General features: G+C 37.3%; 2 protein-coding genes across 3 annotated transcripts in view; both read right to left on the bottom strand.

Annotated features, from left to right (window-relative positions):
* Positions 1-26828, bottom strand: part of LOC306867168 (uncharacterized protein) — a 514062-nt gene that overhangs the window by 149575 nt on the left and 337659 nt on the right. The gene's annotated exons all lie outside the window — the stretch shown is intronic.
* Positions 24906-25676, bottom strand: LOC306861755 (coiled-coil domain-containing protein 127-like; the record flags this gene model as incomplete). Its single annotated transcript, XM_079404217.1, has 2 exons — positions 24906-25462; positions 25556-25676. 2 exons carry the CDS (start codon positions 25674-25676, stop codon positions 24906-24908), a joined length of 678 nt encoding a protein of 225 aa, XP_079260343.1.

The raw sequence follows: 26828 nt of genomic DNA on the forward strand, positions 1-26828 counted from the left end.
AACTTTGGCTTTGCAAATATTACAATTTGCAGTGCTACTCGCTGATGTATCAAGGGTAAAATATTTCCAAATCAGGGACCTCTGAATGTAAAAGGTTCCCGCTCAACTTGCCTGTCACACTCACATGTGATTGCGCAAGCAGCACAACAAATTTTAAATGCATTTAATTTTTTAAGGTAATGTTTAAAAATAAATAATTGAGTTCTTATAAACCGATATCCGATCCATTCAAAACGCTTGGATCGGCGTCAATACCGATCCAGAGTATCGGATCGATTCATCCCTAAGAATAACCTCGTCAGACATGGTACCCTGTACAGAGACTCTTTGAGGACGGTCAGTTAAGAAGTCCTTAATTCATAACACAAGGTGCCCATTGGTATCCAGTTTTAATAGCCGATCTAATAAAATGTCAATCCTGATAGTAGTAAAAGCTGAACTAAAATCAATAAATAAAATTCTAGCAAAAGCGCCAGGATGCTGAATGTGCTTACTAATCACATGCAACAGAGTTAACGTAGCATCCTCAGTGCCTCTCTGTGCCTTATAAGCAAACTGCAGTTGGTCAGACAAATGGGTATTTGACAAATGCCCTATGCATTTACATAGAATGCTGGTGAGGGCAATAGGTCTAAAGTCATTAGGTGATACAGGATTGCCGTTTTTAGGCACAGGGATGATTGTGGTCCTCTTCCAGGAAAGTGGGACAGTGTATGTGTCAAGCAAGATCTGAAATAGTCTAGTAAAAACACCTTTAAGTTGGTAAACGCACCCTGCTATGGCCCTCCCTCTAAGACCATCTGGGCCAGGTGCTTTATGAGGGTTTACCCTAGCAAGACAACCAGCTATCTCTTCCTCTGTAAGAGTGATGGTATTCCAGACATGGTTACACACTTGGTCAGCCCTAACTGCATGTGTGGTTTTGTCAAACCTACTGTAAAACTGATTTCATAAACTAATCTAACACATGAACACAATCATTCACACATTGCAGAAAGAGAGAAAGTGAGGAAAGGATGAGTTTATGAGAATGGAAATGTGAAATCCCAAGTTTACAGCAATATGTTCAATTGACCTGAACAACCATCAATCACTTATTTAACCCTCGTTTTGAGTTTCTCAATGAGGCTAAGATTTATATTAACTGCACCTGATTCAGTTAGAATCTGGAGGTGTACTTGCTTGCTTGGCCTGTGTAACGGGGTTGTGTCGTCGTTGCAGATAGGGAGTTTCCCCCGAAGTGTCTGATGGGTTGAGAGTTCAATAGTCTTTGAAGTGAAGTCTTGGGCGTTGGCTGAGGATGCGGAGTTGGTCTGGATTGAAGTTTGAAGCGAGTGCAGTCGGAGCTGGACTTTGTAGCAAACTTACATTAGTTTCTTTTCTTTCCGTGGAGTTTCGTGTTCTAAAGTAAAAGAATAAAAATAAAAGGATGTAACGAGACTAAGTTGTTTTCCTTCTCATTATGGCACGTGGGCCAGAAGAGAAGAGGAGAGAGAGAGAGAGAGAGCGCAGCCAGAGAGTGACTAGAGGGCGGCAAGAGAAGAGTGCAAGAGAGCGAGGAGAAGGAGGGACAAGAGTTTTAAACTGCTTCTGGACACATCCCCTCTGGTGTCTTGACCAATTAGATAGGCTATTATCTTAACTAGGGGTGTGCCTTACATCATAAAATCAGCTTGTTATCAGTCACATGGTCCGAATTTTACAGGCCCTTGCAAAGTATACTCTTGTCCATGATTTCTAATAACAAGACTGATGCATTTGACAAAGAATTCATTGGAAGAAACATTTAAAGCATGCATTTGCAAGCTCATACATACTAAACATGCAATATTTCTCTTTAAGGCTTGAGCTATTCAATACTTATTAAAAGCAAGACATATTGAGTGATTAAAACAAGGATATTCAAATGGGTTACACAAACAATATGCAGTTATGCATAGAAATTATTAGTTTCATTAAAATTGAAAATGAAAGTATGAGTTCTATGGAGAACGAAGGCATGTTCTTTAGACAGGAATGTTGGTTTGGTCTGTCTCCTATGTGGGGGAGAAGTCAGTCTAAGGAAGCTTGTGAATTCAATCGTGGAACACGTAATGGCCATCTCTTTGACAATCAATCTTGATTATTTGCAACAAATTTGACAGTCTCCTTTAATTGGAATTATCAATAAGTGTTATTTTGTCTCAAGGTTGTAAGCTATTTCGTGAAAGAGTCTTGATGGTTAGCTTGCTTCAGCTAGTTGGAGCCAGGAATCCGGACAGATTTATGACATCCTGTTTCTTGGAGCCTCTCTTTCTGGAATCTCAGCTTCTCATGTTTCAATGTTCTGATCGCATCTTCACTTTGTCTGATTCAGTCTCTGATATCCTACAATTTTAACAGTTTTTGTTGGTACAACATTATTCTCACAGAAAATAATGTAAGATGTTATTGTTTCTGTTAATTTATTTGTGCTTACACATTTATCAAAGAAATCATCAAAGCAGTCTCTCTTTACAGACCTCAGACCACAGCATCCCTTCCCTTACAGTAGGCATTTCTTGTTTGAGTTTAGCTTTGTATGTGGGCAGCAAATGAATAACATTATGGGCTGACTTACCCAGTGGTGGGCGGGGCACTGCCTTATAAGCATTCTGTATATTACACTGATCCAGAGTCCGTGAAACCCGTGTGGGGACAGTCTATATATTGTTGTAGCGTTGGCAAATGACTGGAAAGTTCAGTTATTAAAATCCCCCAAGTATGAAGACGGGCGAGAGTGCGTTGTTAAAACTCTTAACTTATCCTACCAGCAGCTTCCTCATATTTGGGTCGCGGTATATAAACCAGAATGATGGTAATCTGTCCGAATACCCTTGGAAGATAGAACGGTCTAAACCAGGGGTTTTCAAACTTTTTACACCAAGTACCACCTCAGAAAATATTTGGCTTTCCACGTACCACCATTATGACCAACATTAAAATGCAGTAGCACTATCCACAGTTAAAAAAAAAAAACAGTTTTATTCATAATAAGAATATTTATTATTGTCAGCCAATTAAAGCATTGCAGTGTTAATGTTCAAACTGTGTATTTACACTGCTTACTTCCAGGTAAATAAAAACGTAATTATTAAATTAAAATATATTGTACCTAAAAGTGAAATAAAAACTGTACTTAAATATTAAAAAATATATCAAACACCACTGCCTCTTTTCGTTTTCATTTAAACATATTAATAGCCGCAGAAATATAGTTCAGGGGACGTACATGCATTACAATGAAACAAAATATTATAGCAAACATTGCCTGTTTTCATTTTAACATATTAATAGAACAATAGAATAAAGACCAAAGATTACCTGTTAGATTTACCCAAAACAAATTATAGCTTATGTTTATCCACTACAGAGACATCAGAGCCAGCGGCAAATGTCAGAAGGACTAGCCGAGGTTATGCTCCTCTCTTCGGGATACATGAGCACGAGCGCCCGGTGATCGCCTGGAGCTCACGGCTCCGAAATCGGCGAAGCACATTTTCAAATAGGTGACGTTTTTATAAATAAACTGCAGATTTGAGTTTTAAACAACTACATTCTCACCTGGAATACTTTTAAAACTACATTTCATGATACAGTGACAGTATTTTTATTTTTTTTTGGTGGACACGCGGCCTAATTTATATTTGGTACGCGTACCACACTTTGAGAACCACTGGTCTAAACGATACAGAAAGCAACTCCTAGTCGGGGGTGCACTGTTTCTCACGAATGTGCAGTTGTGTTGCCCATTTACTGTCCACGAAAATACACATACCTCCCCCGAACGATTTGTTTGATTGATGTTTGTCCCGGTCAGCTCTTATCGTGATATACCCAGGAAGCGCAACTTCAGTGTCGTCTTTAAGCCATGTCTCCGTTAGACAGATAAGGTTACTCATTTTAAAGTCATTCTCGACTTTTACCCTGGCCATCAGTTCATCCATTTTATTATTAAGCGACCACACATTTGACAGCGTTATTATGAGAAGAGGGAATCACGGACCTCAATTCCGAAGCCTGGCCCGAATACCCCCTCTTGCACCCCTTTTCTTCAACTTCTTCGCTTTAAAGTTAGATTTCTGTGCGATTTCGAGGCAATCGTGCGTTAATAATTCAAGATCCACATGTCCTGCATGTCTTTGTAGAGACATCAGATACTCTTTGGATTAGGTCACATCTTGGCTAGGCCCAGATTAGGAGTTGTTGATGGAAAACAATGAAAATAAGGCATTCAGAATTAGCCTTGTCCTAGTTATCTCCATAATCCACAGTGCAGGAAGCTTAACCACACAATCACGACGAAACAATAACACGTAGCGAGAAAAAAAAACTAAACAAACAAAGATTAGCGTGGAGCTCTGGGTCAGCCGCCGAGCAGCGCCCCAGATGACATATTTCAGTCGTGACTTTTTCGGATAAAACCCCAAAAACCAAAGATGTCACTACCGAAACTCCACCAAATGTTCCGGTAATGACAATTTTAGATACTTTTGAACCTAGCTCAAAGATGCTACTCAGCACATGGTAAGCTAACACAGTTCTGAACAGTGGTACACATATAAAAACTAAATGTTATGGAATAACTCCCAGAAAAGTGTGCTTAATTGAAGAAAAAGGTGTTTGGTAGTGACGTTCCTTAAAGTTTACACACAGATTCTTCAGACTTTTGAACACCTCAGAATGATGTGATCTATCTACTCACACCTTGTAGCTATGAGAGAGAGGGACAAAGGAATATTTCCTGATCATAAATTTATGGGTTTATTTAAAATCTGTCTTGGACAATGGACTAAAACAAAGTTTCATAATTTACAAAGAAAATATAAAATATATATTTTTTTAACTTCACTTTTTTAAAGAATCAAAAAGACACTTTTAAAAACAATGGGGGAAAAAAATACAAAAATAATTTCAATATAATTTTCATAAGTTGAAATTTAGGGGTTAGGTTTTGGGACAGGCACCTCCCAATTGAAAGTACCCAATAAATTATGATTTTATAGATATTAAGCTTACTAATATTTTAAATATTATTATGGGTTTCAATAGATAATAGAAGGATCTTAATAAACATCCAATATTTGAATACTTTATTAATACAAATTTTACTAATTGAATACAAATTATTATTATTTTTTTGGTTATGGGACAGCAGTTTCTGATTCTGTAGAATGGCCCATATATATTAAAGAGACAAGGTATTTTGATTATCTCCCTTCAGTAATCATTGAGCTCAATCTATAGAAGGACTAAAATAACAGCATTCCATCATGTATGTGCAGTTGACTGAATGTTTGACTTATTCTGTGTTTCAGGTTCAGGCACGATGAGTGGCATTATTCCCAAGAACAAAGCAAAAGGCACTGACATCTGTGCAGTTAAGAACTACTATTATATAATCCGCTCTGACCTCGGCTGCTATATGCAGACAAGTGACTTAAATAAAGGTTCAGATATCTCTGTTTTCGGTCTACACCCTGCCTGCCAAAATGGAGACCATTACCTTGGTGATAGCGAAGGCTACTTTCACATCATCAAGGGTAATTCCTACCGCACAGTCAGCGATCTGTCGACAGACAGCAATGCTGTAGTTTACAGCCTTCATCCCAACTGCCAGGGTGGAGACCACTACTTCAGAGTCCATAACTATTTTTACATCATCTTCCAAGAAAAGGTTACTTTACGAGCAACAACTGACATGAAGAAAGATTCGGATGCTGAAGTACACCCCCTGCATCCCGACTTCAGAGATGGTCTGTATTACTGGGAGCTGCATCACATAAAATTATTCGGCATGTGCTTCTCCTTCCTCAAGCCCGTCTCAGAGTGGGGAGTTGAGTTCCGCAACGCTGCTTATCACAGCGCTGATGTCTATTCTGTTCATCCTGATGTTCTTAACTTCCTTCCTGGTGGGCTGTCTGTAACTAAAGGCTCAGCCATTGGCACGTGGGAGAATATTAAAACAGTGATTAATGACAGCAATACACTGATGAAATGGCAAAAGAAGATCACTAAAAAGGTTGGATACAATAAGGAGAAGATGGCCCAGATGACTCACAACTGGAAGATAACTGCATCAGTCAAGACTGAATCTGGAGAGCTTGCAAAATTAATTGCGAAGTTGCAGTTCTCCTTTTCTGCAGAATATGGAGGTTCACATGTCAGCACTGAAAATGAAAGCTGGAATGAAGCAACTGAAGAGGAAGAACTGCTCACCTTTGATCTGAAGCCAAATGAGTCTGTATATCTGTGGCAGTACAAACTGGGTCTTGGTCAAGAATCAGTGTTATTCTACCATGATTTAAAGATTACCAGTAAGCCAAACCCTCCAACTGAAGTCCCACTGCCACCCGCACAACCATGAATATCAACATATCAGGATCGCTGAACTCCAAGGATAACCAAGTGATTTTAAGTTCAATAGATTAACTATACATTCTCAAGCAATTATATAGATATCTGTGTGTACTGGTTAAAATCAGTCTGGAATCATTTAATATAGCAAAGAGATTTTTCAGTTACAGATGATGTAACTACAATTACTGAAACTTTGTTTTTATGATTAAAAGAATCTGATAATGCTACTTTAAATATCACAAAAATTAAATAATGCATACCGCTCTTGAAGTCTTGCTGTTGTCATTGTCATTCTGTTTCTTTACACTGTGCTGTCTGGGAATGTGGATTTGTCAAACACACAGATATCTGTTATATATAGATGTGGGATGAAAAACAAAGAGTTGCACAAACACAACCGTATTCTTCTGGATTCTTCATACTTTTGAAGGAATGTTTATTTGCAAATGCTAGCACTGCTAATGCTGGAGCTCTTGAAGCTCCGCCCTCTTCTCCGGGAGCAACAGCTCATTTGCATTTAAAGCAACATACTCCAAATCAGTGAGCTTGTTAAAATTGCCTCTTTTAGGGCAATTTTAACAAGCTATAAAAATTTATCTGTGGGGTATATTGAGCTAAAACTTCACATATAGGTCTGATGTCCCCAGAGTGTATTTTACATCTTGTAAATAGGGGCATAATAGGTCCCCTTTAACACAACTGATTTTTTTTTTTTTTATCTTACTGAAGGTGAAAGCTAGATGGAGACAGTTTATTTGTTTCACAAAAAAATAATGTCTGAAGCGGTGTTCGAAATGGCATACTTGCTTACTGCAGACTGCCCAGTACACAGTGTACACTGCCTACTATTTTTTAAAGAATAGTGTGTGAAACAGTATACAGTAAGCAACAAATGTTTCAGAGTAGTATGCTTAATTGTCACAAACATTAATTCAGCACAGCTGTGAAGGTTGTTACCTTACAAACAAATGTGCTAACTATTCTTTTTACAAAGGCTTGTTATTAAGGCTTCATACTAGTGAACAATATCGGCCAACTGAACTCATTTCATAATTTAATAACTTTACATAGGCTATGGACTGAACTGAATGAGCTGTCTTTAACTGAACAATATGTTTGGCAGTTACACTAAGTGGAAAAAGTGATATAATCTAATTACACTAAGTGGAAATAATTATAAATTATGTTTACAATAAAATAGCAGCATTTTCTTTAGCAACAGGTGTGTAAATAGTAGTTAGGTGGCAGATATTTATACTGTAGTACATTATAAAAAAGTATGCAATAACATTAGACAATAACATTTTAGAGTGTAAATTATCATACATTTTATTTGAACGCCACTTTATTGGGACAAAAACCAGCTAAGCACACTGTATTATTAATGAGGTGTTTAATCTCCACTTGTCAAATATTTACTTAATTTTTTTATTGAAAATAAATGCCTTTCTGGTCTGGTATGTGATGGGAAAAGGAGTTGCACGAGTTTGACAAAAGCTGAATTCGAACTCGGATCGCTCGTATCTACAGCAGCTCGTATCTTTTACTCTCTCCGCCACTGATTCCACAGAAATACACGTCTTCTGCAGAGCTGTTTATCACAGGCAGGCATTGATGGGCGGAGTTAATGTAAATAGCATCTGACAACAAATTAATCTATTTGAGTAAATACACTCCGTTTCTTTTTAGAGCTGTTTGCATCAGAATTTAATTCTGTTTGCTTCAATTATATAACTAGAATTAATATTTCAATTATTTATATATTATATTACTGCAATATTAATATTATTATGTAATATCTTTGAAACAATGTATAAAACGCTATAGAGATAAAGGTGACGTCATTTGACTTGATCGGAAAAGTGATTAAGTACAATTTATGTCCTACAAATGATATTGTTTTTAAATGCACAGCGATAGTTTGTAGATTACATGTATGTGTATAAACGTGCATTAACAAGTGTAACATTTATAATTATTATTCCCCGTCTCCAGTTCAATCACGCGTTTGAAGATGAAAGGTCACATGGAGCGCGTTGCATTCTGGGAAACAGTACCCCACGCAGCGTCTTCAGATGCATACATCAAATTTCAGCAAATGTAGCTGGTAATCTGGGCATTCCATGCATACAGAAAATTTGCATACTAAGAGCAGCATACATTCTGGATGCTGCAGAAATAGTAAGAGTAGTATGATAGTATGGCATTTCGAACACAGCCTGAGAGTTCCTGCCCTCCTAATATGGTTAGACAAGTTACCAAACTTTGAAAATTCAATTTTAATTATTTATTTTAATTCAGTTTATTTATAAAGCACATTTAAACTCAGCCTTGACTGGCCAAAAGTGCTGTATATAGATTTGAAAAATAATAAATAAAAATGAGGCCGATAAAAAGTTACAAACAATAGACACATTTTTAACAATTCAGTAAACGCTGGAGCGAAGGCTGAATCATGGAACAAACAGGAGGTGACAGCTGTCTCGAGACTGAAGTGATCTAGATGGTTTAAGTGCTGTAACAAGCAGATAGGATAGAGGGTAAATTATTAAGAGCTGTATAAATCAAAGAAAAGCATTTTTAGATCAGTTTGGTATTGAACTGGTAACCAAGCGTAGGATTGTTGTGATATGGTGACGTTTACAGGTTCCAGTGAGTGGATAGGCTGCTGCATTCTGCACCATTTGGAGGCGAGACATGAAGGAAAGAGGTAACCCAACATGTGTAGAGATAAAAGCATATGCAACAGGCGTGCTAATCAGGAGGCTAAAGGCTGCAGCCACTAGTGCGTCTCTTGAGATCGGGGGAGTAAGGTTTACCTGCACAGCACCTACTCGCTGGCCTCTGTTACACATAGATGATAGTTTCAGAACTTTGCCTGCTTAAAAACGTATACTACTTAAGCTAACCAGCAAATATGGTAAAAACTGGCACCAAATACACCATTCATTTATTTCGTTTAAGACTATTGTCTTGGTAGAATCCTAGGTTTTTCAAATTCAGGTACAAGGTACAATTCACGGACTTAAATTTCTTAGTTAAGAACATGAGTGGCAGCTCTTAATTTTGAACTCTCAAAGTGCATTAGATATTAAAGTTAAATTATTCTATGTACAAAATTTTAATTTTTCCCCCAATTATTCATGTCTTTTTTTTTATTTTTTATATCGCAATAAATATCATATTGTGAGATTTTGATATTGTCGTATTCCTATGGACAACTAATCTGATTAAAACATTTAATTAGGGAAGCACGGAAAGTTTGGCGAGAAAGATTCAGATTTTATTGCTTTTGGTGTAAACAGTGATTTATAATGAATAATGTATTGACAGGAACAAGGTCATGCAGTTGAGGCTTATGCAGCCTGTTTGTATGTGGAGAAATCAAAACTAATTATTTATATATTTAACATGTGTCACGACCAAGAGAGTGCAGTTTTCCCTGAAAACCACAATTGCAAATTTGACATTTATTTTATACAAGAGTTGGAACGAGCAGTTAATATACAATAGAATATTGTCAATGTTGATTTGTATAATGAAAATTGTTCCAAACAAAGATCACAGCAGAACAGTCACGCATCTCTGAGCAACAGACAGCACACAGCGTTCGATACTGAACGATTCATCGATACTGAATAAATCATTGATTCAGTGGTCCATTCATAAAGACAGGGGCTGTGTTCGAAATGCCATACTATCATACTACTCTTACTATTTCTGCAGCATCCAGTATGTATGCTGCTCATAGTATGCACATTTTCTGTATGCATGAAATGCCCGGATGACCTACTATATTTGCCAGAATCTGCTAAATATAACTCAAGTACACTGAAATCAGTACAGAAGCTGTGTTCTGAATGACATACTATCATACAAATCCTACTATACTGCAGTATGCTGTGTGAATAGTATGTGAATTTTCTGTATGCATGGAATGCCCGGATTACCTGCTACATTTGCTGAAATTTGATGTATGCATCTGAAGACGCTGCGTGGGGTACTGTTTCCCAGAATGCAACGCGCTCCATGTGACCTTTCATCTTCAAACGTGTGAGTGAACTGGAGGCGGGGAATAATAATTATAAAATATTACACTTGTATATGCACATTTATACACATACATGTAAACTACAAACTATTGCTGTCCATTTGAAAACAATATCATTTGTAGGACATAAATTGTACTTTAATCTCTACGGCACTTTTCCGATCAAGTCAAATGACGTCACCTTTATCTCTATAGCTCTTTATACATTGTTTCAAAGATATTACATAATATTAATATTGCAGTAATATAATATATAAATATATTATATAACTACAATTAATATTTCAATTAAGCAAACAGAATTATATTCCGATGCAAGCAGCTCTAAAAAGAAAAGAAATGGAGTGTATTTACTCAAATAGATCAATTTGTTAGCAGAGGCTATTTACACGAACTCCGTCACCAATGCCGAGGGGCATCCAGCTGCAGCCCCGCAGACTCACTTCTTGCTAGACACCAGTGGCTGGACACCAGTGGATGGACAGCAGACGTCATTTCCGTATCGTCATTCACTTTTCAATTTTGACGCGCCATGCAGATGTCAGCGGTAAGAAAAAAAATAATAAACTGTCGATGATTTATAGGTCATGTCAGAATTCAAATGCACAAACTAGCTAGTTAAAAAAATTGTCGTGTTTTCAAGGTACTGTGTCGTGTTTTTTAAAGGTATTGGTGAACTCTGGTGTGCCTCAATTCTAGAGCTAGGTTGCTACAATTGATTTTCCAATTAAATCGTTCTTTAAGTGGTATGATTTAATATTGTAAATACGTTATTTTTCACTTGGATGTGTGAACATTGTACCCAGTTAACGAGATCTCATAGAACAGTCTTGGCAGAGAATAGTCTAAAATGCTAGGTTGTCTATGCACACGAGAGTTTGCTAGCTAGCTAGCTATGTTTTTTTGTTGAAGTAACGTTAGTACTTTTCCCTATGCACGTGTAAATGCCTGATGTTTAATATGTTTATGATGATGTTGAAAGCGCTATATAGCCTAAATGCAGTCCATTTACCATTTTACATATTTTGTATAGGAGAATGTTAACATTTTATATAAGTTTTTTTGGTTTTTGTTACCACACTATTTTTTACAGTCCATCTACCACACACAACTTTTCACCTACATTGTTCAATTCCTTTTTTTTTTTTTGGAAAGTTATTAATTGGATTTTTGTAAACTCTTATGAATTATAAGGTACTACCGGTATTTCATATGTGTCACTATACTTATTACGTAAACAATCTATTAATACTACCCTCTTCTTTTAGGCAAATCACATTAGTGTGCGTAAAGGGACGGAGCTACCACCAACAGAAATGCACAGAGTGCTGCAGCCGGTATCACTGCCCGCTGTGCAATTCAAACATTTTTAAACCCATAGACCGATACCGTGTAATCATTCATTTAAAGGCTCACCTTGCGAGATCTGTAAAATACAAAGGTGGGTACATTTTCTCAATATGACACACCATTTGTATATTGTTTGAATCTGTAGTTAATGTTTTTTTGTGTTTGTTTCCACAGGCTATTGCATGTACAAGTGCAACCTTGGTTGCAAGGCACAGGCGTTGAGACCTGCGAGGGTTTTATACAGACCCTGAATTTCCTGAGCATTGCCCAGACTGCCAGTCTGCCAGTTTTAGGGGGCAGGAATGAGGTGTGGTGTGCACAGTGTGCAATAGTTTATTTGTAACTGTTCATGTTTTATTTTCTCTGGAAATAGGGACTTCCCCCACAACCTTATGGCATCTTCATTCTGATGGTCAGATTTGACTAATTTTACTAATTAGATTGTGTAATTTACAATAAATATTGCAAAACCATGAAGTGTTAATTTGATCTGGATTGTTTGGTAAATTGTCTGAACATGTGAATCTACGTATATTTTAAAAACAGAAGTGGTTACATTTACACAAAAAAAATAAGAATTGAATATCCAAAGGGGCAAGGCAAATAACTGTGGTCAATTAACATGTACAAGTCTGTTGTATTGACAAAACGTTATAGTCCATTGATCTAGGCTGAATTTGTCACAAAAAATTGTGATATGATCTGAACAATATATATTTTCAAGGTGGTTCTTGTGTATGCAGTTTGCATGAATGATTGATGTTATAATATTAAGTATATTATTGAGAATTGTTTTATGTAAAGAGATATGATAAAGATCATATTTCAATTTGCACACAGCTTTTATATTATATATTTTAAGTCATAAAAGTAAAATGACAATACGGAAAAGACGTGTGCAATTAATCCTGCAAAGAATGCTGTCTATCCACTGGTGAAAACAGAAAATAAATATGCTGTCTATCCTTAGGTGAAAATATAAAATAAATGTCTATCCAGAGGTGAAAATGTAAAATAAATATACTGTCCATCCAGAGGTGAGAACTAAATTTGCTGTCCATCCAGAGGTGAGAACTAAATATACTGTCCATCCAGAGGTGAGAACTAAATTTGCTGTCCATCCAGAGGTGAGAACTAAATATGCTGTCCATCCAGAGGTGAGAACTAAATATGCTGTCCATCCAGAGGTGAGAACTAAATATGCTGTCCATCCAGAGGTGAGAACTAAATATGCTGTCCATCCAGAGGTGAGAACTAAATATGCTGTCCATCCAGAGGTGAAAATATAAAATAAATGTCTATCAGAGGTGAGAACTAAATATACTGTCCATCCAGAGGTGAGAACTAAATATGCTGTCCATCCAGAGGTGAAAATATAAAATAAATTTATGTCAATCCAGAGGTGAAAATAGGAAATAAAATTGCTGTCCATCCAGCGGTGAAAACGGAAATGACGGAGAAAACGGAAATTAGCGGCGAAACAGAAATGATGTAGGCTGTCTATCCACTGGTGTCCAGCCAGTGGTGTCTAGCCGGAGGTGAGTCTGCGGGGCTGCAGCTGGATGCTATTGCCAATGCCTGCCTGTGATAAACAGCTCTGCAGAAGACACGTGTATTTCTGTAGAATCAGTGGCGGAGAGAGAAAAAGATACGAGCTGTGTGCTGCTGATACGAGCGATTCAAGTTTGTCCAACTTGTGCAACTCCTTTTCCCATCACATACCAGATTAGAAAGGCATTTATTTTCAATAAAAAATTAAGTAAATATTTTAAAAGTGGAGATTAAACACCTCATTAATAATACAGTGCTTAGCTGTTAGTAGGTTTTTGTCCCAATAAAGTGGCGTTCAAATAAAATTTATGATAATTTACACTCTAAAATGGGTGGTGATGGCGCAGTGGATAAGACACATGCCTTTGGTGTGAGAGACCCGGGTTCGAATCCACTGTGAGACACCAATGTGTCCCTGAGCAAGACACTTAACCCCTAGTTGCTCCAGAGGCGTGCGACCTCTGACATATATAGCAATTGTAAGTCGCTTTGGATAAAAGTGTCAGATAAATGTAAATGTAAAATGTAATTGCATACTGTTTTATAATGTACCACAGTATAAATATCTGCCACCTAACTACTATTTACACACCTGTTGCTAAAGAAAACGCTGCTATTTTAGTGTAAACATAATTTATCATTATTTCCACTTAGTGTAATTAGATTATATCACTTTTTCCACTTAGTGTAACTGCCAAAATATTGTTCAGTTAAAGACAGCTCATTCAGTTCAGTCTATAGCCTATGTAAAGTTATTCAGTTATGAAATAAGTTCAGTTGGCCAATATTGTTTACTAGTATGAAGCCTTAATAACAAGCCTTTGTAAAAAGACTAGTTTGCACATTTGTTTGTAAGGTAACAACCTTCACAGCTGTGCTGAATTAATGTTTGTGTTTGTCATGTGACAATTAAGCATACTACTCTGAAACATTTGTTGCTTATTGTATACTGTTTCACACACTATTCTTTAAAAAATAGTAGGCAGTGTACACTGTGTACTGGGCAGTATGCAGTAAGCAAGTATGCCATTTCGAACACAGCCAGGCTCTTGCTTCATTCTTGAATGAATCAGCTGTCTGAACGAATCGTTTGAATGAATGACTCACTCATTAAGACAGTCACTTGCTGCCACCTACTGGCGGTTTACTTTTATATTTAAAAGTACCTTTACTTTGCATTTTTTCCCAAAAATGTATATCTAAATTTAATGGATATTAAAAAAAAACGGATTTAAAACACCAAGCTCATAACCTTATTTATGCTGTTATAATTTCCCAGTGTAAATGCATTCATGCTACATTTCAGCTTCATTAAACTGTCTGTGTGAATGCATCTAAATGCCACTTCAGCTGCTTCTTCTGCAGTGGAAAGACCGTTTTGGTAATACCGATTTCATTGGATTGGTAACAGCCCTATAGTGCCTTATTATTGTCACGGTGTACACAGCAGGGAGGAACGAGGAACACGCAGACACGAATGTAACTCAAATTAACATACTTGACATCAGGACAAGGCAGACATCAAACACCGGGGAGTAACGAGTAGACCAGACAAAATGGCACTACACAGCAGTGATGGGGACTCGAGTTTGAGACTCGGAATCGAGTGCGACTTAAGTCGCACACACAGTGACTTCAGACTCAACTTGAGACTCGTCCTCGAAAGACTTCAGACTCGACTCGGACTCGAGCTGCGGCACTCGTGAACAATGTTTATTTTTAGGAAACAACTGATGAGCTCGCTGTTATTCCCCTCCCTCCGTTACCTATAACCTGCCCATGTAACACGTGACATACTACGTATCCGCTGCGCGCGGCCACACATTTTTTAATTTTTTTTTATTTTAGGCGCGGCCGCCACACATGAGATGACGACGAACAAACATGTCGACTGCTGTGCCATTCATCGTTAGCTTTGGATTTAAAGGGCACTATTATGACATTTAAAATGTTCCTTATAATGTTGTTTTGGGAGTCCCCAACAACAGTTTTACATGCATGCAATGACAAAAAACACTTTTGTTGTCGTATAATATGCATTTATTTTTACCTTATTTGCTCACCGACTCCCAAATGATTCGTTCAACGACTCATTTTTCCAAACCCCTCCTTTACGTGACGCTAATCTGCGGTGATTGGTCAGATGACCCAGTCAGTTGTGATTGGTATACTCTGTGCAGAGATTGTCGGAAACGGAACGCCCGTTCCCGTTCACATTCTTGTCCCTGGGCAGTGAAAAAAAGGTCGCTTTTACTTCGCACTTTAGAACACAGCGTCTTGTTGTCGACATGTTTTCCCTAATTCCCTGGTGTCTGCGCGCGCAATGAGTGGGCGCGGCCAATTTGATAATTTTTCGCCTTGACGTCACAACGAAAAGGAAAATGACTCATTTGAAAAACGATTCATTAAATTGACTCAGAGTCGATTCCTACTTTGAGACAATAACTTTTTTTACGGTGACCTTTCATATATAAAACTTTGCAGGATGTTTTTGTTCACTTAGATCTATGTTACACACTACATGAAAGGTAATTTTCAAAATTCCATAATAGGTGCCCTTTAAAAACTTCAAACAAGACGGCCCAAACAGAAGAAGTGCTCAATGCAAAATATGTGATATGAGGATAAAAGATTCAGGCTCAACCACATCTAATTTTATCACGCATCCTGGGGGCTGTTCCATAAAAGACGCTAAGAAAAGCGGGGATTAAAGTCCAAAACCTGACTTGAAATAACCTAACAAATCAATCGGGACTAAAGCGGTTCCATAAACGACAATTCAAGTTCACGCAATCTGACTAATGCTATCCAGGTTCAGTGAGTCAGGATAATGTGAAGTACACGCTTATTCTGAAGCAGCCCTTAATGTCGATCATGGATCAAATCGATCCACCATAGCAAACAGCGAATATTTGTGCTGTTTAACGCATTTGAAACATTGTGTTTTCCTCAGTGCATAACTGATACGTCACAGGTATATTTTTTACATCTGTAAAATGTCAGAAAGCCATGCAAATATATTCATTTAGCTGTCAGGAGTGGGCGAGGCTTATGCGAGAGAACGAGTGCTGCGGCGCGCATGCGCGCTACACAGACAGAGCAGAATAGAATACTAGCGCAAGAATTCTGAATAAAATATACATTCTGCTAAAATATTTGTTGTTGGACATTAAATGTGACACACAGAATTTTAATTTCCTACATATAAGTGTATTTTTATGATAGCAGCAACTGTTAATCACTAGCTCAAATGAGTTATGTGTTCCTCTTATCAGTTAAAATGTACTCTGATTTCTATTATAAATTTACATTTTTAATTCAGTGATTTTAACTTTTGATTGTGTTTTTATGCTTTAATGCTTTAAAGAGCCATTTTAGATTGTAATGTTTTAATGTTCTAATAACCATAAAAGGTACAGCTGTCATAAATTCAGAGAGAAAGACTGCATGGCTAGAAACTTCTGATCAACTGCATGCACAAGTAGCAACTATGTTAAAATGTCATTCGCCTACATTTTGGGCACAATACATTAAATACAGTTGGTTGTAGCCTATTTTTTATTTATTTGATTATTTAAGGTGTATTTTCTGTATACTTATTTTTGGACCGATAATAAATTAAACTGACTGTATGTGAGAGAGTCAGTGGTAATATCGATGCGTTCCTATTGGTCAGAGTTAGAGGAGCTCAGCTTAGCCTGACAGTTAGCCTGCTCCGGACCAGGTTAGTTTGCCAGCATAAGTTGCCGGGGTAACTGAGTTTGAACTTCTTTAAATTTGATTTATGAAACCGAATCTACCAAAAATAAGCCTGACTAACCGAAATAAGCCTGGCTTATACTCTAATCTTGGTTTATGGAACAGCCCCCTGATAGGTCAGTAACGTTAAACATGTTTAGCTCAGCATTGATCATCTACCGTTAGCTTGCTTCTTGCTTTAGCTGCGACCTAACATTACGGGAGGTTAACTCCGACTGACTGTCTTCCTTATGAAATATAAATGAGCGTTTGTTTAACCCTTTTATTGTGTTCTGTAGGACCCGTTTTCAAAAAGGAAAAAAAAAAAAAAAAAAAAAAACGTTTTTAAAAGTGTGGGAATTTTAGGTCCAGTGTACCTTTACTCTGTCCTTGTATAAAGCTTGTATATTTAAGTTAAGTAATTTCACTTAAGGGGGTTGCACACCGATCGAGAAGCGCAGCGCCACGTCTAGGACAACTCGAGGTATCGCACACCAGACGCGCACATTCTATATGCTCAAATTCCAAACAAAATGGGTGAGTTTTAACTTCATTTATTATTATTATTATTATTTTAAACATATTATTTTAATGGATAATAGCTGAGTTTTCAACGTTAATCAATGAAAAGAATCTGTGTTATGAAAAGTCTGTTATTGTTTTGTTGTATCTGTTGTCTAGGCAACTATGTTACATAGTAGCAATATTGTTTAGCTAACGTTAGCTAGCCAGAAAAGAGTCAATCGCATTTGGGTACACCCCCTAAATGAAAAAAGGACACAATTTGGCACTTGCCACCACCTTGTTCAGGAGTTGCAAATAAGGCCGTAAAAGCACCTGCAGTACTTCAGGATGAGTACACAGCAAATGGAGGACCTGCTGTCAATTTATGCATTAATTCGTGTGTTCAGATTTTTTGGGTTGTCTCTTCTTTTTTGTCTGGGTCTCTGTGTGGCCGTTCTAGAACTTCTTCACTTTCAGTCCCTGCTGTCTCCGGTACTGGGCTTTCCTCTTCTGAAGTCATTTGTGCGCTGCGGTTCTCGTTCGGTGTGCGACCCCCTTTATAAAGAACAATTATTGCGAAATATGTCTTGGTGAGATTCACACAATCATAATCTGTTATGTCTTACATGAACGTTTACCCCGGTAGGAGGGGACGTTCTCGCGACCTTGCATAACGTTCCCTTAAAGTCCTGTAAAGGTGACAAAAATCCCAAACCTTTACAGAACTTTAGGGACGTTCCTAAAACGTTCTCTTTTGGTTTTGAAAGTGCTGCTGTTCAACGTTCCCGATATGACTTAAGGGGAACGTCCCGTATTGGTTATTCTATGGTCACATAGCAACGCTACAAAGAAAACATTAACGTTAACAGAATGTTCCCATACAGTTCCCTTTTACTTAGATGAGGACATTTCATTTGGAACTGCGCTGGATGCAACATACACCTTGCAGAATCTGCAGAATGTTATTTATTTTACCAAAATCAGGCAGGTCATACAAAATTCATGTTATGTTTTATTTAGTACTGACCTTAATAAGATATTTCACCTAAAATACATTATAGTACACAACATAAAATAATAGTTGAATTTATAAAAAGGACCCCGTTCAAAAGTTTACATATTTGATTCTTAATACTTTGTTGTTACCAGAGTGATCCACAGCTGTGCTTTTTTCATTTTGTTTTTGTTTGTGTAGGGATATTTACTCATGAGTCCCTCACTGGTCCTGAACCAGCCTGCTGTTCCTCAGAAAAATTCTTCAGGTCACACAAATTCTTTGGTTTTTCAAAATGTTGTCTTCTGGAAAAATTTTGACAATTTTGTCAGAATTTTGTTTTGTCTTCTGGAACACATGTAAGTATCTTCTGTAGCTTCTAAAGGGCAGTATAATATAAATAAAAAAGAAGATATTTAGGCAAAAAAAACAAAAAAAAACGGACACATCTTTTTTTTTACACACCTGGCTCTTAATGCATGGTTTTTCCTTCTGGAGCATCAGTGAGAGTTTGAACCTTCTGTAATAGTTGCATATGAGTCCCTTAGTTGTCTTCAGTGTGGAAAGATGGATCTCAAAATCACACAGTCATTGTTGGAAAGGGTTCAAATACACAAAAATGCTGGAAACCAAAGAATTTGTGGAATTTTGAAGAAAAGCAGGCAATTTAACTGTTCAGGACAAATTTGGGATCCATGAACAACTATCACTAAACAAAAAAACCCCCAGCTGTGGATCATAACAACACAGTAGGGTATGTAAATGTTTGAACAAGGTTATTTTATTATTTTCTCTTTTGAACTATATGTAAGTTTCTTTTATGTGAAATATCTTAAGCCCGGCTCACACTGTGCGATTTTGGCCACGATTTGTTCATCTGAGACAAATTTTGAAAATCCTAACATCCTAAAAGATTCCTATAATCCTAGGCTAAAATCGGTTGTCTAGATCGCTGGTTTGACATGTTCACCGACAGCCGATTAATGGCCGTTGCGATCAATTTTTTCCTCCGATTAAATTCTGGCAGTGTCAGAAGATTTCAGACACTTTCCTCAAGTTTCCTGCAGTGTGACATCTCCTACGACGACCGTCAAACCAAGAACCAATAGGAGCACTGAACTTGATGACGCAATTAGCGCGACAACTTCAAACCATTCATTATTTGTAAAAACAATACATGTACAAGGTAAAGTTTACTTAAAGTTTATTTATTAAGGGGCAGGATGTTTAAACTCGAATAACAAAATTACCTCAAGTTCGCTCTGTAGAACTGGAAGTCCATAAAGTCCTCTTTTGCCCAGCCATGACTTGCTCCACACACGTCGTCTTTTTCGTTTTCTTTTTTTTTACATCAAGGCGTGTCATTGATAAAACTAACGCTACACGTTGCTGTTGTTTGCTAGCTACCATTATAGCGAGAGAACGCGGGTCACGTATCGATGACGTAAAACTCCGGACAAGTCTTCTTGAGTGCGTCCGTTTTTATCGCGTCTTGACTGTCGTACAGTCTGACATTAAGACAACTGAGATCCTACAGTCTGACATGGGGATCATGTTCGTACAGTGTGACAAGCAGCAATCGCAAAAGACTATTAAAAATCGCACAGTTTGAGCCCGGCTTTATTCAGGTCAGTACTAATAAAATACATGCTTTTTGTACGATCCCTCTTATTTTGGAAAAAATAATCAACATATTGCAGATTCTGAAAGGTGTATAAAGTTTTGACCTCAACTGCATCTTCCTAACCCATTTATAAACATGCAGTTATTTCAGCCAAGTTCTCATGAAAATAATAATTAAAAAAATACATTTCAATCAAATTGTCAGGAATCCTGGCCATGAACTTCCATTAACTCACCACCAGAGGTCATTCGCAAATAAAAAAGAATGAACATGAACATGAACTCTTGCACTACACTAACTGTTGCATGCCACCTCAGACTACAATTCCCATCATGCCTCATACCTGGGACTGATTGCACCCCACACCTGCATCTCATTAACACACACACACATAAAAGCCATTCACACACAGCACCTCATTGCGAAGTCTTGATGTGCTCCGGCTGTCATTTCTGAGCGTTATTACCCGTGTTTGTTTTTATACCTCTCGACCCTGGACTGTGTATCGTTGCTGATTGTTCTCTGCCTGCTCCGACTTGGATTTGTTTATTGGACTTTTGCCTGCCTCGACCTTCCGCCTGTTTTCTCGACTCTGTCTCTGCCTCGCCTCTATTGCTTAGTTTGCTGGTGATTGACACTGCCTGTTTGACCAATCTTAATAAAAGCTGCAAATGGATCCAACCCAGTCTGGTCTATCGCAACAGAAATGGTATATCTGTAATTTCCCTATATTTGTGGAACGTTGGATATCTATAGCGTTTTCAAACTATAAGCGTTTTATAACAAAGGTCACGCACCAATAGCGACAGCGGAGGGGCGGGGCATCTATCCCAGCATCCGTTGATGATCCAGACTGAGGACATTTGGTGGCTTTTTTTCCCGGCTAGCAGCAGTTTCTATGGTGAGTATAACATATGTCTTCTAATTTTATTATCTATCAAGTAGTTATTTTAATAAGCACTTCTTGTGAAACACAATTTTTCCGATAATGAAGCAAACGTTGAAGTTCTGTTAATGAAGGTAACGTTAATGTTGTGACCACACTTTGCGAAACCAAAGTCAGCATTAAGTTATTAACATTATCTCGTGAGAATGTGAAAATGTGGTTCTACAAAATATATTTACTTGCGTTTGTATAGACACTGAAACGTTTTAACAGCAAGTTAAACTAATTCTGTCGTCCTGACAAAATGTAAATTATTTATGTATGAACAACTTAACCGTCTTACAAATAAATCCATATGAATATGCAATCGTGGCATTAACATGTATTATATTGTATTTTTCATACCAAGGCATGTTTCTAAATGTGTTTAATAAGTGAAGTTTGCTTATTTAACGTTACATAAAATGATAAAATTTCTGTTCTCTGAGATTTCTGCTGCCAACTCGTTTCAATTAGAGTCCAACAAGACTAGATATAGTCTGTTCATAAACACTTACAATTAATGGCATTTTCTGCAATCGTTTAATCATTGCATGTATTTAGTTTCCCGTACGTGGGACACCAAAGGCCTTTTCTCCGATATGCTGTGACTGACAATTGAACACACACCAAAACGCTAAATAATTTCAAAAGTAATTCATTTTCTTAGTGCGCTGTAATCCAAATCTTAAACCATAAAACTGCGTGGATTTGAAGCATCTTCCTCGCAGCGGCCGTTAGCATAAAACCCGCGCTGATGAACTCGTTCAGAAATTCCTTCAAGAATCTTAACACGCAAGGCAGTAAAATCAATTCTCCAAAAACAAAAGAAAATGTCTTGCTACGGTTAATTTTAGTCATAGTTAGTGTGATTGCACTTGTCTGTCTGTCATGTTTTTATTTATAGCCTACTGTACATATTTTAAGAAAATATGGCTTTAAAGGTAGGACGGATTTGCGGCTCAAAATAAATTTTAGTCTATTGTAATGCATTTCTTTTTTTTAATATTCGCTGTAATATGGGTAAGTTTATGTTTGGGGGTAGGTTAAGGGGTCTACAAATCTAAATGTTATGTTTTAAATGTTTTAACACATTAACCAAATTTTGAAAATGTATGTGTTGTCCTTGGAAGCGTTACTAGCTAATACCTTTGTATGAACAATGAGATTGATCTTAAACAAAAGATGTTGGATCAGAATTTTGTTTCTTTTGTAGTCATTTTTCCTATAATGTAAGCCTTTTACAGTTGTTTTTTTGTACCCGTTTTGCCCCCTTTGATTAGCAATGAACACTTATTTTGTACTACAGTGAATGCAATTGTTTTAACAAAGTCTATACTATTCCCTTTGCTGTGTTTCCCAGACTCTGCCTTGTACACTGCCCTCATGCAAGCTGTGATGTCATCTCAGATGGTAGGCTTGACTTGCAAAAAGATTTTTTCAACATTACAGCAGCATATTGCTGACAGGCCAAAAAATGGTGTTATAACAAGAGATTTTTACATTATTAGGAGGATATATTGGTTTATAAAAGGGGAAACCCTTCTTGTTATACTGTTGTGTTAAATCCAAGCATGAAGTTTTGAAATAATCAAATTGTGTAGCCTATATTGTGTATTTAAGGATTAGTTCACCCCAGCATTAAAATTTCCTGATAATTTATTCACCCCCATGTCATCCAAGATGTTCATACATTCTTTCTTCAGTCGAAAAGAAAATAAGGTTTTTATTATTTCAGTGTAGGCCAATGAGGTGAAGGTCCAAATTGCAGTTTCAATGCAGCATTAAAGGGCTCCAGCCAAGGAATAAGGGTCTTATCTAATAAAATGATTGGTGCCTACCTCTCGCATTCGGCATCAATCCAGATTGTTTCCATTTTTGCAACGTATCGGGATGCTAAAATATTATTTATTATGTAATAGGCTTTGTACTTAACTTGCATCGGCATAAAACATCATCCTTTGTCACGCAGATCAACAGATTGTACAACGGTGCAGTTTAACGTTTAATATATTTTTGTAAATTTTTTTTAACTATATTTTATTTTGATAATGAACAGGCTGCAATCTATTTTTCACTATCCTCGGATAAAGTCGCCGGTGCATTGCCATTGCGACTTACCTATGACGATTTCACAGCTGAGCGCAGGCATTTCATTCGTTGGATGCGTATTTGCATAGGCTGCACTACTTGAATTCATGATTGGTTGACAGTAAATTTTAATTATTAAATGGAACATTAAAATAACATTAATGGACATTTCAAATTTTCGATTCTGTTTGTTTTCGTTGAACCGGTTCAGAGCCCTGTTCTTAATATTTATTTTTATATGTTGCATAGATCCAGTTTTTGAGCTTGTTGGGAGGCAGCAGCATTGGGGATGCTGTGAGAAGAATCCTCCGGAAACTAGCTACCAATGAGGCCTGGTCAAATTACAGCCTGAAAGGCCGAAAAGGAAAGCTGCCCTTCATGGGGACATCCCTCCACCATATTGCTCCATGGAAAACCTATCAACTTCCACTCAAAATAATACAACAGAATTGAACCCCTCTTTGTTATCTCTCATAAACTTCCATCAATCATGAATCCGTTGACCCTCTGAAGCCACCCTCAACAACACACCATTCATCAATATCTACATAAGATTATGGGGGAGGGGGGTTAGGAAGAGGTAGCAACAAAGGCTAATATCAAACTAAATCAAAAACTTTTTCTATTATTAATATTATTATTTATTTTTTATCTTTATCCTTTCTTACGGTCGCTTTCTGCTCTCTGCACTTTTTTTTCTTTCTTTTTTTCTTTTCTTCTCTCTCTTTTCTTTTCTCTTTCTCTTTTCACGCCTCTGGGCCTCGTTTGGCTGTGGCCTGTGTGGTTGGGTTTAGTGGTTGGTGGGTGTGCTGTGGGGCCGGGGGCCTTGTATCTCCAACCTGTACCAGCTTTGGCCTGGTTTTCTTGCCTCTGGCAGGTTCAGCACTACATGCCTTGTTTCTTTTAATGCATCACTAGACGGTATACATACATCTATTTTAAAACAAGCAAGGGAAGAGGAGAGAGGAGGAAGGAGAGGGAGGAGAAGAGGGAAAAAACAAAACAAAAAACAAAATGCATGAATGTATATCAGACACACACAGGGTAAGTGGGACGTGAGCATGGGGGCCTGGGCTTTGTACTGGGCTGGCTCCACACTGCACGTCACACTTTTTTTTAATGCATCATACACTTAACAATACATATACAGTACATATGTGAGGTAAACATGGCATGTGAGTGGCGGCCGGGGGTGAGACTTTGGTCCTTGTGCCCTGCAGCTCCTCTCCTAGATGGCTCGTCCTGGGCCTAAACTATGCCTTGCCCACGGAGGGCCCAGAAGCAGCCTTACAATATCTTACTCTTTTTAGCTTTATTATTATTATTTTCTCTCTATTATTATTTTATTAATACTATGATTACTACCATTATTATTATTAATATTTTGTCCTCTTTCTAATCCTCCAACTTCCCCCACATTTATTTATTTTTTTAGTTAATTACTATCCTCTAATTTTTGTTATTAATGTTACTATTATTATTACTGTTATCATTACTGTTGTACTTTCTTTTTTTACTCTTTTTTTTATTATTTTGTTTAGTTATACTTCCAAACCCAACACCCAGTCACACACTCATACTCACACAAACCATGTTGGCTTTTGTTGACCCTGGTTACTCTGTATCTGATTTGTCACCTGTAAATAGCATGTTTGTTTGCATAATAAAAAAAAAACCCATAATTTTAGTGATATAGATGTCACTTTTTCTGTGTGCCGAGTACAGTAGCCTCAGCTCTCTGGTGTGATTGAAGAGTGAGCTGCAGCTTCCAGTATCTGAGATACAGCCACATCAGACACCCATTCTTCTGGGGATCTGTGTTGAGATATTCGGCACAACTGCGATCATTCTGAAAAATATCCCTGAGACCATGTTCCATCTTCAGATGTGCAAGAATGGGCTCCTTGGCTATATCAGCCAATAACTCCTTCTCCATCTCCACCCTCCATGAATAATGCACCATATTACTACAAAATATCTCTTGCCTTTTCACCAGCCTGTACTCTAGATCCTTCAGACGCATTAAAGCGCTTTTTTCTTTCTGATTTTCAATTTCCAGGGTTGTGTGAAACAATACAGATGTTTGGTATTTTACAGCGTCACGTTCTTTCTCGAGTTGCTTTTTCTGGTAAGCCAAGTCATTCTGGAACTTGACCTTAGCCTGCTCAATTTCTTCTTTCTGGTTAGCCAAGTCCTTCTTGATCATGAACTTGGTCTCCTCAATTTGCTTTTGAAACTGCTTGAACCAGATCCATCCTAACAGAGCACAGGAGAAAGAAAAAAAAAGTTTAATAAATCACAACATAAACTCTAGTAAAGCACCCTTAAGGGCAATAGTGCAGTACGTACGAAAGGCAGCGAGTCCCAGCATGGGCACCAGGAGGGCATAGTTCCATCTGCTGTCACCACCACCATTACCCTGCCTCTCTGGCCTTATATTCCAGTCCTCAGGATCATTCAGGTTATTCATGTTGACTGCAGCTGGAGAAAAACAAAAACATATTCTATCAAACTTGTGCCCAATTTGATATAATAGGAAAGCTACTGTTCCCCCCCAAAAAAATTCCACAAATCAGACTGAATTAGTAAAAGAGATAATAGAGTAAACAACCAACTCTTGACTGACAGAGAAAAGAGCAGAAGGTATGAGCATTTGACATAAAGTGAGGATTTGACTAATGGTGTAAAAAATGCCATGACTTTTTTTTATGTACAATATGTAACACCTGTGATACATTTAGAATCAGAATCAGAAAGAGCTTAAAGAGAATAGACAATAAATTATAAATAACACAGTAATAAAATATAGAGAAAATATAGATTTATGATCACACAATGTCTGTGTAGGTCATTATCAAGCATCATTACTAAATATTTAATTCCGTATATATTACAGATATCTTTAAAATATTGTGAAGTAAAGATGAGAAACATTAGTTGCATCTTTTACAGCATAATTGTAACATTATTAGCAGGGTCGAAACCCCAGCAAACAGGTATGGCAAGGGCAAAACACAAAGGGCAGTCCAGTGAACAGACGGGGTCAATAAGAGGCTAACATAATCCAGGGGGCAAATAATGGCGTTTTTTAATAATTAAAAGTAATCTGATTTTTGAGTTTGACAATGAACTTATTGCAACCATGCCTTGGACGGCCCATATAAACGAGCCAAAATGCTTTCCAAGTCTTGAAATAATCATTTCTGAACATTAAACAATGATTGTCTGTCTTTATTCACCTGTTTCTCATTCAAATGTATTAAAGTAATTAGTGTAAATTACATCTTACACGCAGTGTTACAACTTACCCCATCTGCGCAAAACCAGTTAGTGTCTTCTGCTAGTTATAGAAACATTAAAAAACAATTTAAACCGATAAATAGCATATTGGAGATTAAAATAATAGCAGATTTGTCTAATTTTAAATTAGTAATAAAAACTCAGCTGAAAAATTTACTTAAGCCAGAAATGTAATTTTACTATGGTAAAATAAATGTTCAGCGATAACTTCAAAAGACTTTTGAATTTTGGCGCACTTTTTTTCTCTATATAATGTTAGTATGGTAACTAGTAAATACGGTTATGCTAGCATGTGTGGAAATATTTAAAAAACGTGTTACAA

This window comes from Barbus barbus (assembly GCF_936440315.1).
Source record: "Barbus barbus genome assembly, chromosome: 4".
In the NCBI taxonomy this organism is placed as follows: Eukaryota; Metazoa; Chordata; class Actinopteri; order Cypriniformes; family Cyprinidae; genus Barbus; species Barbus barbus.